The sequence below is a fragment of the Panthera pardus genome, unplaced genomic scaffold (assembly GCF_024362965.1).
Source record: "Panthera pardus isolate Hobbes unplaced genomic scaffold, ASM2436296v1 HiC_scaffold_16, whole genome shotgun sequence".
NCBI classification, from domain to species: Eukaryota; Metazoa; Chordata; class Mammalia; order Carnivora; family Felidae; genus Panthera; species Panthera pardus.
The window spans coordinates 71,763,637-71,784,861 of record NW_026526721.1 but is presented as its reverse complement, the minus strand read 5'-3'; the positions used below and the strand labels follow the sequence as shown (position 1 = coordinate 71,784,861).

Sequence of the window (21,225 nt, the reverse complement as noted above, 5' to 3'; positions counted from 1 at the left end):
CAAAATATGGTATACAGCTGGCCCTTGAACAACACAGGTTTGAACTGTGCACTATATGCCAGTTTTTTGATACAGTACAGTACAATAGATATGTTTTCCTTATGATTTCCTTTGTAACATTTTCTTTTATCTTCCTTTATAAGAATGTAATCTATAATACATTTAATGTGTAAATTATGTGTTAATCACTGTTTATGTTATTTGTAAGGCTTCCAGTTAACACTAGGGTATTATTAGTGGTTAAGGCTTCTGGTCAACAGTAGGGCATTAGTGGTTAAATTTTGGGAGAGTCAAAAGTGAGATGCAAACTGTGTATGGGGGGTTGACACCTCTAATCCCCGTATTGTTCGAGGGTCAAGTATATATATACAATGGAGTATTAGCCTTAAAACAGAATGAAGTACCAATCCATGCTATACATGGCATGTGAAATAAGCCAGACACAAAAGGACAAATATTGTATGATTCCACTTATATGAATCATCTAGAATAGGCAAAATCATAAGAGACATAAAGTAGATCACAGATAGGTTACTAAGGATTGCGGGTAGGGAGGAATGGGGAGTTAGTGTTTAATGAGTATAAGAGATTCAGTTGGGGAAGATGAGATGAATGGTGATGATGGGTGTACAAAATGTACATGTACTTAATGTCAAAGATTTATATAAAGTGGTCAAGATGGTAATTTTACCTTATGTGTATTTTACAACAATTAAAGCAGCAATTAATCATTAAAAACAAAAGCATTAAAAATAAAATAATAGAAACACACCCAACATAATTCATTATGACAATAAACTAACTTTAAGCATTTACCTTGAATTAAAACAAAAACAAACCACATGTAATTTAAAAGAGACACAGCTGGGGTGCCTGGTTGGCTCAGTTGGTGAAGCATCCAACTTTTGATCTCAGCGTCATTGAGTTCGAGCCTACTTTAAAGGAAAAAAGAAAAAGAAAAAAGAAGGAGACACAACTAAAACAAAATGGCATGGAATGAGAAAGCTGGGTAATTTATTGAACAAAGAAATTTAGGACAGACAGCAATTTAAGTAAAATACAAGACTCAGAAAGCAGGGTGATTATTTTTGATTAAGTGTAATCTATAATGAAGATCTTTAGCAGTAGAGAACTTACACATGCATCAAATAATACTGCATCAAAATACATGATAAAAATCATTAGAGTTGAGACAATGAGAAGCCAAGCCACAGACTGGAGAAAAATACCTGCAAAAGAAACATCTGATATATAAAGGACAGTTAATGAATATATACAAAGAACTCTTAAAACTCAACAATATGAAAATTAACAATCCAATTTAAAATGGGCCTAAGATCTGAAGAGGTACTTTACCAAAAATGATACAGAGATGGAAAAGCAGCATGTAAAAAGATGCTCAGGGCACCTGGATGGCTCAGTTGGTTAAGCATCTGACTTTTTTTTTTGTGGGAGAGAGAGAAAATGCAAGTAGGGGAGGGGTGGAAGTGGGCCCACACTAACAACAGAGAACCCAATGTAGGGCTTGAACTCACAAACCATGAGATCATGACCTGGGCCGAAGTCGGATGCTCAACTGACTGAACCACCCAGGTGCCCCAAAGCATCCAACTCTTGATTTTGGCTCAGGTCATGACCTCATGATTTCATGAGTTTGAGGTCCAGGTCAGACTCTGCTCTGACAGCTTGAAGCCTGCTTAGGAGTCTCCCTTTTTCCCCTCTCTCTCTGCCCCTCTCCCAACTCACGTTCTGTCTCTCAAAATAAACTTAAAAAAAAAAACAAAAACAGATGCTCAACATCAATCATTAGAGTACTGCAAATCAAAACAATGAGATACCACTACATACACCTATTAAAATAGCTAAAGTCTAAAACACTAACAACATCAAATGCTCATGAGGATGTTGGGCAACAGGAACTCTCACCTACTGTTGGTTGAAAAGCAACATGGTATAGACACTTTGAAAAACAATTTAAAGGCTCCTTACAAAAATAAATATACTCTTACCATACAATCCAGCAATTGTGCTCCCTGGTATTTACTCAAATCAGCTGAAAACTTCTATCCATACAAAAACCAAACACAGGAGCACCTGGATGGCTCAGTTGGTTCAGCGACCAACTCTTGGTTTCAACTCACAGTTTGGGGTCAAGCTCAGTGCCAAGTTCTGCGTTGACAGCACAGAGCCTGCTTGGGATTCTTCCTCTCTCCTGTCCCTCCCCTGCTTATGCTCTGTCTCTCTCAAAATAAGTAAATAAATACACACAGATGTTTATAGCAACTCTATAAATGACAAATGTGAAAGCGACTGAGATATCCTTCAGCAGGTAAATGAATAAACAAACTGTAGTACATCCAATGGAATAATATTCAGTGCTATAAATGAATGAGCTATTAAGCCATGAAAAGATATGAAGGAAACTTAAATGCATATTCCAAGTTGAAAAGGTTACGTACTATATGATTCCAATTATAGGATATTCTGGAAAAGGCAACATTATGGAGACTGTAGAAGCACCAGTGGTTGCCAGGAATTAGGGAGAAGGGAGGGATAAATAGGTGGAACACAGGCGATTTTTAGGGTTGGGAAACTGTTCTGTTTTTCTGATGGATACATGTCATTATCCACCATTTGTCCACACCCATTGAATGTACAATATCAAGAGTGAACTCTGATGTAAACTATGGACTTTGTTTGATGTGTCCATGTTGGTTCATTAATTATAGCAAATATACCACACATGGCAAGATGTTGACTGTCGGGGAAGGAGTGCTGGCAGTACAGGGAAGCTTAGGGTATATGGCAACTCTGTATTCTTTACTCAATTTTGCCACGAACCTAAAATTGATATATAAAGTCTATTAACTTAAATATTAAAAATCATTAGAAATGAAAGAAACCGACAACCAACCAACATGTACTTACTGCAAGCTCATGTGTTCTAAGTAGAATAGCAAAGTAACAGAGAAACAAGAAAAAGAAAGAAACCAAATAACTTCAGATGAAAGTGCTATAAAGAAAGACAAAAAGGGATGCCTGGCTGGCTCAGTCGGTAGAGCATGTGAATCTTAATCTCGGGGTCCTGAGCTCAAGCCCCACATTGGGCATGGAGCCTACTGTTAAAAACAAAACAAAACAAAACAAAACAAGACACAGAAGGGCAAGAAGACAGATACCAAGTGGGCTAGGTGGGGACTATTCTAGTAGACTGATCAGGTAAGGCCCTTTCAAAACAGTAATGTATGAAGGGAAGATTCAGGCAGAAGAAACAAAAATGTAAAAGTCCCAATGTGAAAATAAGGCTCTTAAAAACAATGCTACCCTGTCAGTCTTTGACATATTAAGATTTAAAAATTAATGAAGACTAAATTTTATAATTAATAAGAACTATTAAGAAGGAATAATAAAACAAATAAGAGAATTTGAATAAAGTTTTACATATATACTCTGAAAACAGAAAGTGGTTTTTTTTGTTAAAGCTTATTTACTTTGAAAGAGAGAGAGTGCCAGGGAGCAGGGGAGGGGCAGAGCGAGGGAGAGAGAATCCCAAGCAGGCTCCACACTGTCAGTGCAGAGCCTGATATGGGCTCAAACTCACAAACTGTGAGACCAACTGAGCCACTTAGGTACCCCAAAGAGAAAATGTTTTTAAGTTTCACAGAACATTCACCAAATTGGATTATCCTTTAAATCATACACACATGCACAAAACTCTCAGTAAATCAAAAAAAAATTTTTTTTTTTTATTTTAAAGGAGGCCTCACATCCAGCAGAGAGTCCAACATGGGGCTTGAACTCATGACCCTGAGATCAAGACCTGAGCTAAGATCAAGAGTTAGACACTTAACCGACTGAGCCACCCAGGTGCCCCAGTAAATCTTAAAAAATAATTTAAAAGACTATAAAAACAGAGTGAATAGAACTGTCCTAAATATCACTTGAGTCAAAGAGGAAATCAAACTAGAGCTACTATTTGGAAAGTAATGAATATAAGAACATGATTCGTGTAAATTTTAGAGTGCAGCCAAAGCAGTCCTCAAAAGCAAATTAAGAGCATCAATGCTTTCATTATTTAAAAAAAAAAAAAAAAGAGGAACTAAGAACTTGAGTAGAAAAAGCTCAAAAAAAAAAAAAAAAAAGAAGAAGAAGAAAATCAAAATAAGGAGAAAGGTAGAAATCAGGAAATCAGAAAACCAAAAGAATTCACCTCAAAGTTGGTTATTAAAAACAACTAAGTAGACAAACATTTGGCAAATCAAATCAAGAAAAATAACAAAATCACTAATAAAAAGGTAGAAATACCAGATTTTAATTATAACATATTACATACATCCATATAATAACAAATTTGAAAATCTTAAAAATATAAAATGGGAAAATACAAATTATCAAAACTGACTCATGAAAAAGAAAGGATTCCTCAAGATTCTACAGAAGTAACTATGTAAGTTACCATTTGGCCTGTATACTATTAAACTAAATTTCTGAGATTCTTTTCTACTCTTTCAATAAATTCTGCACATTTGACTAATATGAGTGGGGTTTTGGTTCCTCATAACATGTCCCTTTGGATACCTTTGGCTATTAGCAAATTTATGATATGTACACTTATTTGTAGTTAAAAGAAGGAAAACCTTATCAACACCTAAAAAGTGTCATAAAAACATCTGCTAAAATTCAGAAGCCATTCCTATTGTTGTAAGGTAGGAACAGAATAGAATAACACTATCTCTCTAAAACCAACAGTTGCCATCATCCTTAATTGTAAAAATACCAGAGACATTCTAAGAATGACAATTATTACCTCTCTTCTTTAAAAAATTTTTTAAACATTTTTTTAAGTTTATTTATTTTGAGAGAGAGAGAGGGAGAGAGCACCAACAATGGAGGGGCAGAAAGAGAAAGAGGAAATAAGTTACACATTCAGCAATAGGAAAAGAACAAATACAGCACAGCTGTGCAATGGAATGTTTAGGCAAACATTAAAAAACGATCTTTTTTTTTTTTTTTTTAATGTTTATTCATCTTTGAGAGACAGAGCATGAGCGGGGAAGGGGCAGAGAGGGAGACACAGAATCCGAAGGAGGCTCCAGGCTCCGAGCTGTCAGCACAGAGCCCGACGCCAGGCTCCAACTCACCAACTGCGAAATCATGACCTGAGCTGAAGTCGGACGCTCAACCGACTGAGCCACCCAGGCGCCCCACATTAAAAAATGATCTTAAGAACAAAGGGAAATGTTCAAGATTTAGCAAGATAACAAATAATAAAAACCAGGATTCCAATTTTATAAAAGTAACTGTTCTCACACACATATATACGTACGTGTATACATGTGTGTGTATACATATATATATATATATATATATATATAAAACTGTTCTCACACATATATAGGTACGTGTATACATGTGTATATATATATATATATATATATATATATACATGTGTATATGCGTGTATATATATTTGTGTGTGTATGTATACATATATATATAGTGGCAGGAAGCATAACAAAATATCAACAGTATTTTGATATCCATACATAATGGAATAAGGGGTTAAAAAAAAGCAACTTTATTCTTTTCAAGTATTTAATCAGGAAGGTGAAAAAAGTTCAGTAAGAATTTACAATTTACAATAGAGATACTTTATCAAACATTTAGTTCTATTTCCACTATTATATGTGCCAATGTAACTTTTCCTTCTTTAATAATTTACTCTTTAGAGCACCTGAAATTTTCTTTAAATGCTTTACCCACCTTTTGCTGCTCACATTTTTATTATATAATAATTTTGTTTTGTTCACAAGCCTATAAATTAAGAACAGAAATTAAAAATTTCAAAGCTGAGAATACACCTTAAAATCACCTTGTCCTAATGAAATAAAAGGCCAAAATGAAACCTTCTAGCTTTCCAGAACCTATTAAACATTCACATGAAAAAACATTACCAAAGCTTGATCAGAAAGATGTGAGGAAGAACTCAGTAGTGCAAGCTAAAAGTGCTCTGCATGCATATGTACATGTAGCACTTAAAAAAATTTTTTTGTGGGGCGCCTGGGTGGCTCAGTCAGTTAGGCGTCCAACTTCGGCTCAGGTCATGATCTCACGGCTCATGAGTTCAAGGCCCGCCTCGGGCTCTGTGCTGACAGCTCGGAGCCTGGAGCCTGGAGCCTGCTTTGGATTCTGTGTCTCCCTCTCTCTCTGCCCCTCCCCCTCTTGTGCTCTGTCTCTCTCTGTCTCTCAAAGATGAATAAATGTAAAAAAAAAAAAAAGAATTTTTAAGTTTATTTATTTTTGAGAGAGAGTGTGCGCACAAGCAGGGGAGGGGCAAAGAGAAGAAGAGACAGAATCCCATGAGGATGGGGGGCGTGAACTCATGAACTGTGAAATCATGACCTGAACTGAGATCAGGAGTCAGATGCTTAACTGACTGCGCCACCCAGGGGCTCCAGTACATGTATTACTTTTAACCAACACTAGTGAGTTCTTCCTTACACCTCCCTCTTTGATTAGCTTCAACTGGCAAAAATTGAGAAATAACTCTCATTTCTAGAAGAATAACTCAGGCTTTCCCCACACTGCAAATAAAGATTATGGATTAACATGTTAAGAAAATATATAAGAACAATAAGAATACCTAAACCAGAGTGGAGCTCAAGAAAAACCGCCAAAGAGAGCTACACACACAGGTGGAAATTTGAAGGATGAGGATGAAATCAGTAGAGGACAAAAGATGGGGATAAAAGGGCTTTTTGGTTGTTTGTTTGCTTTTCAGATGTGATGCTTACAATAAAACCATTACAATATTACACCCTGAATCTCTATAATCCATTTTCACAGCAACCTAAAACTCCTAAAATTTTTTCTATGCCCATATTTCACTTCAATAGCCAAGCTATTTTACATTGTTAAAACTCTTCCTTACCCCTATTGTGCACAGACACTAATTCCAGAAGGATAGTACAATTATTATTTTTTTTTAAGTTTTATATATTTAAGTAAACTCTACACGTAACATGGGCTCAAACTCATGACCCCAAGATCAAGCGTTGCATGCTCCTCCAACTGAGGCAGCCAGGCACCCCAATACAACAATTATTAAGAAGAATGTTTTTGATAAACATGCAATGGGAAAGTGCTTAAACAGAAAGTAAAAGATTATTATCTATTATGTATGAAAAGCTTCGACAATTCAATTAAGAAGTATAGATTGATATAGCCTTTTAGGATGGCAATTTGGCATCAATCGAAACTTAAAATGCACACTTAAAAATCTTATTTAAGGAAATATCTGTGTATACACACATGTGCACAAAGATACAGTAAGTTCACTAAGGCTCCAGTTTTACTTGCTCAAAATTGAGAATACAGACTGTCCCTGACTTCTCATGGTTCAACTTACAGTTTTTTGACTTTACGATGGTATGAAAGTGAAGTTTCTACATTCAGCAGGAACCATATTTTGAATTTTGCTCTTTTCCTGGGCTGGCAATATGCAGTACCACACTGTCTTATGACACTGGGCAGTAGCTGCAAGCAGCAGCTCCCAGTCAGCCATGTGATCAAGAGGATAAACAACTGAAACACTTAAAACCATTCTATTTTTCACTTTCAGTATACTATTCAATAAAGTGCATAAGATATTCAACACCTTAGTATAAAACAGGCATTGTGTTAGAGGGGTCTGCCCAACTGTAGGCTAACCTAAGTGTTCTGAGCTCATTTAAGGTAGGCTAGACTGAGCTATAATGCTTTGGCATACAATGTTTTCAACTTTCAGTGGGTTTATTGAGACAAAACCCCATTGTAAGTTGATGAAGATCTGCACAGCAGTCTTCTCTTACCCACGGTTTCTCTTTCCACAGTTTCAGTTGCCAGCAGTCTAACCGCAGTCCTGGATCCTACTACCGAGGTTTGGTCAGAAGGTCAGTAATAGCCTACCACTACATCACAGTGTCTACCTACACCATTCACCTCACTTCATCTCATCATATAGGCATTTTATCATCACATCATCACAAGAAATGTTAGTAGAGTCCAATGAGATATTTTGAGATACACCACATTCACATAACTTTTATTATAGCATATTGTAATAACTGTTCTACTGTATTATCAGTTATTGTTGTTAATCTCTTACTGTGCCTAAATGATAAACTAAACTTTACCACAGATATGTATACATGGGAAAAAACATAGTATATATAAGGTTCAGCCTATCCCTGGTTTCGGGAATCCACTGGAGGTCTTGGTACGTATCCTCCATGGATAAGGGGGGACCACTGTAACATAAATTACCATGAATAAAGTGCAACCATACAATAGACTACACCATGACTGTTAAAAAGATGAAGTACAGCTATGTGTATTGGGATGGAAAAGATAATATAATGACCAGATCTTTTATTTTAAAAAAATTGGTTAAACCCACAAACATAATGCTTATTCCTAACTTCATAAAGAAAACAAAATTGTTAGCAGGGGTACCTGTAGGGAATGGGACTAGAAAGTGAGGAAAGAGTAATGTTCATTTTTTTTTTTATTGTAAATAATTGAGTTGTTTTTGAGAGAGAGAAAGAGAGAGAGAAGGAGAGAAGGAGAGAGGGAGGGAGGGAGGGTGGGAATGTGAGCGGGGGAGGGGCAGAGAGGGAGACACTGAATCTGAAGCAGGCTCTAGGCACTGCTCAAACTCATGGTCCGAGAGATCATGACCTGAGCCTGAGCCGAAGTCAGACGCTCAACCAACTGAGCCACCCAGGCGCCCAGAGTTGCTGGAACCTTTTATAAAAAGCAAAAACCACTTCTGGAATTTAAAAATAAGGGAAAAAGCACTAGTCTGTTATGATGGTTATCTGAGGCTAAAGTGATTTTTGTCCTGTTTCTTAACAATCTTCACTACTCTCCAAATTTTCTATGAGAAATATGCATACTTTTTTAAAATCTGAAAAACATGTACTTAGAAAACCTATATTTTATATCTGTGGCAAAACTTTTCCCAAAAAATAATTTTAACAGTTATGGTTTCAGAAACTTGGTCCTGAGATTCCAACCTCTTCCAGAAAGCATTCTTAAACTTAAGTTTGGGAGCTTGTTACAGAAGAAATTAAATGTAAAGCCTATTTTACAATGGAATATTAACTAACCTCTATAAAGAACTACTACATTCACAAAGTACTTTACCTGCATTATCTCATTTACTTTAAATAGTCCCATGAAATTTGTATTATATGATTATTACTATCAATCCCCATGTTATAGATGAAGAAAACCAAATCTTGAAAAGAGAACATGTGTTACCCAGAGTCAACTAGAAGAGCCAAGATTCAAACCCAGGTCTCCAGCATCTAACCGTCTGAGATACATGAAATGGTAAGTGCTAATGTACCTCAGAGATAATAATAGGCTAGTACTCTGAAATCCTGCAGGAATGTTCGGAATGACTATTCTTAAATAGGTTAGTGATCCTAAAATGAAGAAGCAGTGAAAATTCTGATCACAGAAGAAAACAATCAGTACTTCTTCAAAGCCAAGGGGGCTATTTTTCCTTCTTTCAGTTTCTACCAAGGTACCAGAAGGATACAAGGGACAACCGAGGTTTGTCAGCAACTTAACCAGCCCTCTGACTAGCCTCGAATTAGCTCTCTAACTGGGAGGGCTTTTGAAAACAAACATCAGAATCCCAAAGGCTTAAAGCCTTCAACAAGGTCCAGTTTCAAGTTTTAATCAAAAGAAACATACTTGAATATTAGAATTATCAATATTGACAGAACAAACATAAGGATTTAAAAGTACCTACTTATTTTATTTTTGTCTATATGAACAAGTTCTCTTTAAAAAAAAAAAAAAAAAAACTGAAAGTTTATCCTTAGTTACCTGAACAAGTTCTAAGTTTTTTTCTTTAAAAAAGTATAATAAAAAAGAAATATACACCACTGTTAATCACGTCTACTTGGAAACCTGCCTATCATAAAGATCAGAGAACCATAGGAACCCCAATTCATTTGTTTAGTAGATACACCTCAAGTACAAACTTACCATTACTTTACAATTTTAGGTTTGCAAGGTTAGTAATGAACATCACAAAGTCGAGAAGAGTAACTCTCCTTTTGAATAATGGTAAACCAGGAATCAAGGCCCTAAGGGAAGAGGAATAAGGAACTCTTCCTTGGTAAAAATTATCTGCTTATAGGGGCACCTGGATGGTTCAATCAGTTGAGCGTTGGACTTTGGCTCAGGTCACGATCTCACAGATCTCACAGTTCGTGAGTTTGAGCCCCATAGCAGGCTCTGTGCTGACAGCTCAAAACCTGGAGCTTGCTTCTGATTCTGTGTCTCCCTCTCTCTCTGCCCACCCCCCCGCTCAAAATAAATATTAAAAAAAAAAAAAACCAACTATCTGCTTATAGAAACTGGCAGAAAAGCTGGCATTATACACCAAATTATATACTCTATCATTTTTATACCTGCAACAAGACCTCTCAATTAAGTTAAGGACAACTGACATCAAATGATGACAGTATTAAGGCTCAGTACTAACACTTAGGTAAAAATGGAGTATTTAATGAAAACAAAATTCACTGAATTTACATCAACCACTTTCAACAAAACCTGGAAGTAGGCTTAATACCTACATATATTACAGTTCAAAAACATTTTAAGGTTCATTTTCCCTAATGTACATCAGTGTTCTTGTATAATTAATAGCTAGAAAGATTTAAAAGCCAAGGGCGAAAGAATTGCCTCAAATCAATACCCTTAATAGCTTAATAGGAGAACATGAACAAAGCTTTCCACTTGTAAGTGTGTATATAATATGTGTATGCGTGTGTATATACATATACACACATAAAAAACATTTAGAAGTTAGTATAAGTGTGTTTTACAAATGCCACAGAGTTTCTGGCAGAGTTGACAAGTTGTAACCTGCTTTAAAAATTACTGTTCACTGCCTTCAACCCAATCTAATTTTATTTAATGTTATTTTTTTGGATAACTCTACAAAACTAAACCCCCCCCCAAGCAAATTCTTGTACATTTCAATATCCTGCCTACTTATAAGAGCGGAAGAGTCTAACAGAGCAGGGGAAAAAACGTGACGTGCACAACCTTGATCCAAAACACAGTTCGTCGGAGTCTAATCTTAGGCCTAACCATTTTGATTGTCTTTTACAGAGGTTAAAAAGAAAAAAACAACTATAGATCACTTTTAAAGGAGAAATGAAATAACTATCAATGGAAGTTGTACATGATTTATCAAAGAGGAAACAAATCACGCTCACAACTGCCTAGAGTATTCCAATTAAAATGAAGATACAAGGAGGATACAGCCCCACACCAACCGACAACAGAAATTACTTTTCATACTTTAATTCTGGGATGACTTTAAAGAAATACTCAAAAGGCTGAGTCCACCGAGGATGTTGCAGCAATGTCGTATGTGTCTTGACTTAAAGAAAGCCAAACATGGTGAAAAGCCAACCTTCACCTAAATTACCTAAAGAAGCAAATATTCACCTCCTGGCTGAAGATCAAACAAGAATCACGAGAAGACCCAAAAGTTCGGTTGTTAGGTGAGGCCCTCAAACTCTCGGAAAACTATGTTTCTACCAATAGAAATATGGAAGAGATTTCACATTGTAGTTTAGAAAAGAGTAAAGGGACTAGAGACCATATATGCCTAAGCAATGAAACTATGATGACCAGAGAGGTAGCAAGGAGGAGCTGGGACTCAGGAAAAATCATCGAGGACTAAAACCTGAGTCGTTAGGTCGAACACTAAAGTAAACTGAGAACAGGAGGAAGCTGAAAGGCTAGGGAAGGGAGACCGAGAGTGGGCAGAGCCTGTGGCGCGACACGGCCCTGGGCAGGGTTGGGTCCAGGAAGAGTCAGACTTCGCCAGCCCAGCAAGCTTCCCATTTCGGGCTGAAGCCGAAGAAAACAGCCCTAGGGAGCAGACAATGAGCCACCGCCCCGGGAGCCACGGCTCCAGGCACGCAGGTGGCGGCTGCCCCGGCACTGCTCCGAGCAGGTAGGCTGCCGCGGGCCGCTGGCGCCGGCCAGGCCGCGGAGAAAGAAGGAGGAAGAGAGCGACGGCCCGCGTCCCGGCCCGCCTGCACACTTACCCCAGGCGAGGGAAGGTCCCCGCCCCAGCGAGGCGCCTCGGTCCGAGCTCCCGGCGGGCTCTGGAACCGCCCCGGGCAAGCGCAAGGCGCAGGGCAGGCGGGGAGGGAGGGGGAAGCGGGGCGGGAAGACGAGCCGCGCTGGAGCGCAGCCGCTGCTACCGCAAGGCCGAGCGGCAGCCGAGCCCCGCGGGCGCCGGGAGGGGAGGGCAGGGAGCCTTCGGCAATGGCGACGGCCCGGGCCAGAGGGGAAGCGGAACAACCGCCGCCGCTGCGCGTGGCCACAACCCTGGGGGAGGGCGACGGCGGGGAGCGGGTAGGGGCGGGGCCAGAACTCCGCCCCCTCGCCGGCCCAAGCACCGAGCTCCACGGGGTGGAGACCGGCACCACCTCCCGCTGGGCGGGCTCGCCCGGGGCTGCTGGGACTCGTAGTTTGGAGACGTGCAGTCTGCTTTTCTCGCCTTTCTCTTTCTTTTTTTGGGGACGGGGTTTAGGGAATATTCTTTAAACTGAGAAGGAGAGCCAGTTCCTCGTTTAACTTAGCATGGTCTCCAGTCAGGTCTGTGCCAACCAAAGATGCTGACTGACACTGCTGTTACATAAACCTGCTCCAGAACATTTGTTTCTGGGAACTCATCCATTACCCATTTGCATTTTACTTACAAACTCTTACTATGTCTTGCTGCTAAAATAAGTCCCATCTCCTTGAAATCAAGGCCTTCATGTTTTATCCACAGTGGAGCTCATCATTGTATTCAGTAACTCTACAAACATTTGAGCATCTAAAATGTATCAGGGATACAAGGGTGAACATGAGTCACTTTGCCTTTGTGCAGCTTACAAATATGCAAGCACAATTATTAAACTAGTGATATCTGGTATGAGGAGACAACTGGGGAGATTACTTTGGATCTGGTGGCCAGAGAAAGCATCTTTAAGGAGGGGGCATTTAAGCTGAGAACAGGAGAGAGCTATGAAAAGCCCCTAGGAGAAAGCATTATAGGCAGGAGGGAGAAAAGGACTTGCTATGGTCAGTTATGAAGACCTGTGTAGCTTGAGCTTAGAGCAAGAAGAGTAATGTACTGTGATAAAACAGTAGAGTAGACAAGATTCAGGTCAAGAAGAATCTTGAATGCCATGCTAAAGAATTTGGATTTATTCCAAGAAGCTACTAAAGAGTTTTAAGCAGGGAAGTGATTTTATCTGGCTTACATTTTCAGATCACTAGATTGCTATGCGGCGAATAGAGTATATAGATGCAAGAATAGAAGGAAATAAACTAGAAAGGCTGTAATCATGACTGATACTAAGAAAGCAGAACTGGAAAAAGGTAGCTAGACTGTGTTTATCTATACATGTAGAATACAAACTGATATAGAGAGAAAGGAATCAAAGACCAATATGGCACACTATTATTAGATAACCTGAAAAACAGCCCCATTATTAAACACACCGAAATGCTGGATAAAATAGAACATCCTTTCGAAGGCATAACTAAGCTTTCAAGAAAGGAGGAGGAATACCTCTGACAGTCTTCCAAACCCCACACTCAACCCAAAGAGACAGCAAAAAACCTGAGTAGTAAGCAGGACAGTGAAGCTATGGTTGTGTTGAGGGTATATACTTATCTCAGAAAATGGTTTTTTGTTTGTTTGTTTGTTTCTGGGTTGTTTTTGTTTTTTGTTTGTTTGTTTTGGTTTTTTTACTGGCTGGACAGAAGAGCAAAGACAAGGCCTTGGGCTGTACAAAGAGCTGGGACATTGATCCTGTATAGGACTGGGAAACTCAAAGGGCTATGCCCTCCAAGAATAGACTGAGGATAAAAAATATCCCCTGCACCAGCCCTGGGAGACAAGCAGACATTAGTATGTTTGTCTGGACTTGGTATGGAGGGGGAAACAATGTCTCTTTAGAATTCAAAACCAGAAACTTTCCCTCACATGTGTTTGAAAGTTCAAACTGACATTACCTATACTGTCCAGGAAACCTCAGGACAAGAAAGTGGTCCCAGGCTGGTAGTGCTTGGAGGCCTGGAAGAAACAAATACAAATCCTCACCACACAGGTTCACTCTTAACCCAGGACTCAAAGGATTCCCAAAGATAAACAGGATTTCAAAAGCTAAATATGAGCACCCAAAATATAACTACAATATACCTCAGAAAATAAGGCACCATAAGTGAATCAGCAGAAACTGTGAACAAAATAATGAAGTCTGAACTTTAGAGAGTCAAATTATTGGTTACAGAATAGACAATGAGTTTATTAAACTGATTAAACAAAATAATACAGGAGCAAGAAACAAGATACTATTTATTTAATGTTTATTTTTCAGAGAGAGCATGCAAGATGGGGAGGGGAACAGAGGATTCAATGTGGGCTCTACGCTGACAGCAGCAAGCCTGATGCTGAGCTTGAACTCACGGACCATGAGATCATGATCTGAGCTGAAGTCAGACACTCAAATGACTGAGCTACTCAGGTGCCCCGAAACAAGATAGTATTTTTTTAGAAGTGACCAGGCAATTTTGAGAAGTAACCAAGTAGAACTTCTAAAAATAAAGAATTTAATAATTGAAATCAAAGCCAATGTTTCGGTTAAATAGCAGATTATATATTGAAGAGAGAATTACTAAACTGGACCATAGATCTAAAGAAATTATGGAGAATAGCCCAGAGACAAGGGAAATATGAAAGAAAGATCAAGAGACATGGGGATGGATTGTGAAGGTCTATCATATGCTTAGCAAGAACTCTGAGAGAAGACAAAAGAGGCAGTATATAATGAGATAATGGCCAAGAATTTTCCTGAACTGAATAAAGACAAGATCCTTTAGATTCAGGAAGCAAAGTGAAGCCCAACCAGGGTAAAGAAAAGACATCTTTTCAAACATGTCAATATGAAACTGGAGAATACCAAAAATAAAGCAACTAGAAAGAAAAGACCTACCCTACAAAGAAATAACTATTGAACTTCTGAAGATTTCTCAACTGCAACAATGCGTACCAGTTGACAATGGAAAAATATTTACCAAGATGACCAAAATATTACACCAAGATAAAATAACCAACCTTAGAAGTGTATGTGTAGCAAAATTATTGGTCATATGAGGGTGAAATACAGATATCATCAAACAAAAATGTTGCTGGTATTGTAATAGCATTGTATTGCGACAATGGTACCTATACTTGTGAGCATAGCATAAAATATAGACTTGTGGAATAGCTGTGTTGTATACCTGAAACTAACTGTAACATTGTGTGTGAACTATACTTAAACTAAAAAAAAAAAAAAAAAAAAAAAAAAAAAATGTTGTCAACAACAGGGACCTACTAAAGGAACTCATTAAAAAGATACACTTCAGGAGGAAACGGATTCTAGAAGTAAGGTCTAAGATGCAAATCAGATAGATAGCTAAACCTACTCATCCTATCACTGGTTAGGATGATCCTGAAGAACATACTTAATCCACATTATTTCATTCTCTCAACTCTACATTCAACAACCTGCCAAACAAATATTTTGTAAGTTTGGAGGATAATGCAGATAGGTGTTGGTCACCTCTAATTTATCTCATCTTACCAATAAGCACTAATTATGAAAATATAGGTGAGTAGCTTGAAATAGAATATCTTACTAGAATAGTCCTTAAACTCATTATATTCTGAAATCATTAAGAGCTGCCATAGATCTTTCCAGTTCCCAAGTCATATAGTATACCATCTTCCCTGAGATCTAGTTAAATAATGTAAATTCTTGGTAGAGTGGCTTAGACACACACACACACACACACACACACACACACACACACACACACTCTCAAATAATCTCTGCCCCATCACCACCCTTAGTTGAGGTAACCCACGTCTCTGTTACGTTCATCCAAAAGAACATATTACTTTAAGAAAACTAAACCATAAAAGTGGAGCAGATACTGGAACAGAATGACCAATAGGACAGTACCTATTTTCTTAGCTTTAAACAAAAAAGACCATACACTGAATTACAAAACTGATTACAAAAGTAAAGTGCTTAGGGGCTCCTGGGTGGCTCTGATGGTTAAGCTTCTGACTCTTGATTTCAGCTCAGGTTATGATCTTGCAGGTCGTGAGATTGAGCCCCCTGTTGGACTCTGCACTGACAGCACACAGCCTGCTTGCAATTCTCTTTCTCCCTCTCTCTGCTCCTCTTATACTCTCACTCACTCTCTCAAAAATAAAAACAAACAAACAAACAAATAAATAAAATAAAGTGCTTAGGGGTACCTAGCTGGCTCAGTAGACAGAGCATGTGACTCTCAACCTCAGTTCAAGCCCCACCTTGGGAACAGAGCTTAATTTAAAAAAATTTTTTTAATTACAAAAAATAAAGTGCTTACTCATTTTTTAAGCATCCAAAGAAGATAATATAAAGAGTTCAAAACCAGAAATGTTCCACTGTATCAAAAGTAATGTCATTAGCAACCACTTATTAGGCAAGAAGAGTCATATGAAAGTACTCTTCACTTCCTTTCACATTTTTATTACACTTCTGAATACCTGTATAAATACGTAAGTGGCTGAAACATGTTCCAAACCACCATCTCAAATATTAACTTGAAAACTTGTTTAAATACTGATGAAACTTGGTGCTAATATGCAAAAGAAAATAAAGATATATGTACACTCTGCCCTCTACTCCACATATACTCTTAAGAGGTACCATGTTCCCCTCTCCATATTTCAAAATGTTGTCTGTTGATGTTACTGAATTTTGACTGACATATAATTTTACTTCAATGCCACTATATAAATCCCAGTATGAAAGAAATGCTTGTAAAAAGCATGGAGTTCTTTCTTATAAGAAAACATTAAACAAGTATAAAATTAGACCGGGTTGAAATTTTATCGATCTCTAATATTTCTGTTTTATGGCACTTGGTTGCTTTTTTCAATATTTAAGTTCTTAAACACACCTTTAAAAAGAACTATTTTGACTGGTCAAGTCATACATGTCAAAATACAAACGATTTATTCCTATAAAAACACCAGAATGTTTTAGGAAATTAAGCAGTGATATATATAAATGTTTATCATTCCATTACTCTATATAAAACAAACATTGCCAACATACCCTGGTTTATTGGCTTCTGTTTCGGAATATGCTTGTCCTAAATGCACTGCCCTAAATAAACAGAAGAACATGCTTGCCTTTTTATTTTTTAACTAGCTTATGGCACTTACTTTATTTTCTACTTTTTTTCCCAAGCAAAACAGTACATCAAGAGCTTTTGTTTAAAAAAAATCACTGAAGATGCAAAAAAGATTTTTTGTACAGGTACAACTTAATAAAATATACTCTTTAAAATGACAATCTGAATTGTCTTCTTGACAAATTCAGTACTAAATCAAAACTAGATCTTAGTACGTAGTTTCATTAAGCCCTTTGTAAATTCATATACTCAGAAGAGTATAATAAAATATAAAAGAAGTGTGGAATTGCTTTAAGGAATAATCAATTTTGATATGAATAATTTCTTAGCTCTCCTACTTTATTTTCTTTAAACTCTGGATAAGTAACTTTAATATTCTCATAAAATTTACGTTTAAATAAACTGATTCATCCAAAATATTTTATTCTTATTTATAATGATTTTCTCAATTTTTAGCTGAAATTTAAATGTTTCTATTCACAATGAGAATTTGTCTCTAATACATAAAGTACCCATTTTTGTAAAAGAAATGAAGATAAAATCACTTGTCACAAAATAAATATTAATTTAACGAAACTAAGTTTCCTCTATTGGCACTAGCTTGAAGATTACCAAAGGTCTATACAACAGAGCACTAAATTTTGGAATTAGTTGAAAATGATCCAAAATTTCCTCTAGTAGACATAATTTTAGTCATAAATGAAGACAAAAATAGTGACATAATTCTAGAAGAACACTTCTAGTCACAAGTAAATAGGTCTTATTTAGGTTTATGGAAAGCACTTAACTCGGTAAAACTTATAGGGAGAAATGGCCATATTTGAAAACAGCCACAAGGATCAAAGTAGAACACAGGATGGTAATGAGCAGAGTGACAGAACATACTAAAGAGGTATGTATAGTCAGTCCCACTGGAACCTGTAGAGTCACATTCTTATATACCTATAGAGAGAGAGAGAGAGAGAGAGAAAGAAAGAGAGAGAAGTTAGAGATATTTAAAATGCACACCTTAAGGTGAAACCACAATTTCTTTAATTTTTTAATTTAATTTGTTTCTTTTAAATATCTTCCAGCCAGTGCTACACTACATGTAACATTACTATTTGAATGATTCTTTTGTATTCAACATTTTATTTAATATAACAGAATCAGACTCAATCCCCACAATAATCCTTAAATTCTCCTTAGTTTTGACTTTTTCTGCTTTCTGCAGATGCTATCTCCCATCATCACCTCTGTAATCAATATAAACATTTACTTCCTCTTACTCTGTTTCCTATTAGAATACAGAATTCTCTCACAGTTAAAGCCCTAAAGAAAAAACATTAAAACAATAAAGCTAAGTATGCATTTACTCCTGTTTTTTTATTTCTTCCACCAAAATAGCTTTTAAAAGTCTGTTATTCACAAATTACACAATTGAATGGGTCTTTTATTGGTACAACATCAAATCTGTTGTCCTACTAACCTGTAATACAAAAGTTCTATGTTCAACTTAGTTTCTATTTTCTATTTGGTTTTGAAGATAAAGAGGTTCAATTAGAAACTCTAGTAAATTTTATAGGTTAAAATAGTTTTTAAAAATATTAAAATTTAGGTACCTTGGGAATACTTTTATTTTTGGTTTCTTTTTATAAATATCTGGATTATAACTTCAAATTAAAAAAAAGTTACCAACATAATCTGTAACAAAGCCACCCTACCAAAAAAATGGTGTCTTAAACCAACAAGCCTTAGTGTATAGATCACCACTGTAGTAATGGTCACCTATTTTTCTGGTATATATAAACAAGCAATACTAACACACACACATGCACACACACAAACACACACACACACACATTCAAAGGGCTTAATTATGACCTCTTATTTCAAGTTACATGGTCTAAAAGAACTGAATTCAAAATGTTTTAATAAGGTAATTACTTATTTTGTAGCAATGCACACTACCAATATTTTTTTTGAAGTTTGAACTGCATTTTATTTATTTATTTTTTTAAATTTACATCCAAATTAGTTAGCATATAGTGCAACAATGATTTCAGGAGTAGATTCCTTAATGCCCCTTACCCATTTAACCCTTCCCCCCTCCCACAACCCCTCCAGTAACCCTCTGTTTGTTCTCCATATTTATGAGTCTCTTCTGTTTTGTCCCCCTCCCTGTTTTTATATTATTTTTGTTACCCTTGCCTTATGTTCATCTGTTTTGTCTCTTAAAGTCTTCATATGAGTGAAGTCATAGGATTTTTGTCTTTCTCTGACTAATTTCACTTAGCATAATACCCTCCAGTTCCATCCACGTAGTTGTAAATGGCAAGATTTCATTCTTTTTGATTGCCAAGTATATATATACCTCCAATGTATGTATATATATATATATATATATATATATATATATATATATATATACCACATCTTCTTTATCCATCCATCCATCAATGGACATTTGGGCTCTTTCCATACTTTGGCTATTGTTGATAGTGCTGCTATAAATTATTGGGGTGCATGTGTCCCTTCGAAACAGCACACCTGAATCCCTTGGATAAATGCCTAGTAGTGCAATTGCTGGGTCGTAGGGTAGTTCTGTTTTTAGTTTTTTGAGGAACCTCCATACTGTTTTCCAGAGTGGCTGCACCAGCTTGCATTCCCAACACACTACCAATATTTTAATTTTTTTAATGTTTATTTTATTTTTGAGAGAGAGAAAGGCAGAGCATGAGCAAGGGAGGGGCAGAGAGGGAGGGAGACAGAGGATCCAAAGCAAGCTACAGACTCTGAGCTGTCAACACAGAGCCCGATGCGGACTCGAACTTATGAACTGTGAGATTATGACCTGAGCTGAAGCCGGCGCTCAACTGACTGAGCCACCCAGGCGCCCCTTAAATTAATAAATCATAAATAAACACTGATTATACTCTTAATTCACATTTAAAAAATCAAATGTAATGCTCCAGATATATTTTAGAGTTTGAAAAAAAATTTGGGTTCCATATGGTAATGGAAATCTACTCAAAAGCAACTCTACATTGCAAAAGATATTGGCACAGTCATGCATCTCACCAACTGTCAGTTCTAAGAGAGTTCTCCACAACAAAATAGCAGTGCTTTGCAGTAAGCCTGCACTCTAAGTAGTTATTTTCTCAGCTAGCTGGTAGACAGACTTCAAAGCACAACTCCAAGGAAAATACTTCGAATTTAAATATCCACAATTGAACATATGAACAAATCTGCTTTATGTTTATCTGACTCACAGGCTACCTAATATTTTAAATTTACTTTACTTCGGTTGCAAATCCATTTGACTCCTTGTAAAAGTAAATTGTGAAAGCGATGGCACAGATTGTGCTACTCAACCAAAGCAAGCAGGCCTTAAAGAGAATTAGAGACAAAGAGAAACACAGTTATTACAACCATCAGTTAAAATGCAGCCCATAAAAGAGGAAGGAAAGGACAGGAAAAAAAAAAAAAAGAGAAAGAAAAGAGATGGATTATATAAAACTACTCACTCCGAAGAGAGGAAAGAAGTAGACCATGTTAACTAAAGGTAAATAGAAAACTGTACACTCCTTAGACAAAGCCAAAGTTAATGAAGTATGAATACTTAACCTAATTTATTAGCTGAAAACAAGTTGGGAGGTCAAAACTATAAAAATGGCCAGCAACGACCTAGATTTAGATATACAAATTGCAATACAATGATCTAAAACTTTATCACAGTTGAAATACTACTTTGAGTCTTATTTTCCTTTTTTCACTTGTTCTGTGCAATATAGTGAAATTAACTCATTTTGTTGTTTAAAAATTAATAAATCTTATAATTTTGGGTCTCTCTCCGTCTCTTTCAAAATAAACATTAAAAAAGGGGGGGCAACTGGGTGGCTCAGTCAGTTAAGCATCCAACTCCTGATT

At 36.9% G+C, this 21,225-nt stretch overlaps 2 protein-coding genes and 1 long non-coding RNA gene across 3 annotated transcripts in view; 1 reads left to right on the top strand and 2 right to left on the bottom strand.

Annotated features, from left to right (window-relative positions):
* PAK2 (p21 (RAC1) activated kinase 2) overlaps nucleotides 1-12,420 on the bottom strand; it is a 94,187-nt gene extending 81,767 nt beyond the window's left edge. Inside the window, exon 1 of the mRNA XM_019448730.2 lies at nucleotides 12,129-12,420. The gene's annotated coding sequence lies outside the window, so the exon portion shown is untranslated. The remainder of the gene's footprint in view (nucleotides 1-12,128) is intronic.
* LOC128777264 (uncharacterized) lies at nucleotides 7,857-11,852 on the top strand. The gene is made up of 3 exons (XR_008422474.1): nucleotides 7,857-7,931; nucleotides 9,265-9,375; nucleotides 11,179-11,852. It is a non-coding gene; the product is annotated as an uncharacterized LOC128777264 (long non-coding RNA).
* A 4,692-nt stretch (nucleotides 12,421-17,112) lies between the features above and the next one.
* PIGX (phosphatidylinositol glycan anchor biosynthesis class X) overlaps nucleotides 17,113-21,225 on the bottom strand; it is a 36,018-nt gene continuing 31,905 nt past the window's right edge. Inside the window, exon 8 of the mRNA XM_019448090.2 lies at nucleotides 17,113-18,258. Within this exon, the coding sequence (XP_019303635.2) occupies nucleotides 18,115-18,258 (144 nt within the window). The 3' untranslated portion in view covers nucleotides 17,113-18,114. The remainder of the gene's footprint in view (nucleotides 18,259-21,225) is intronic.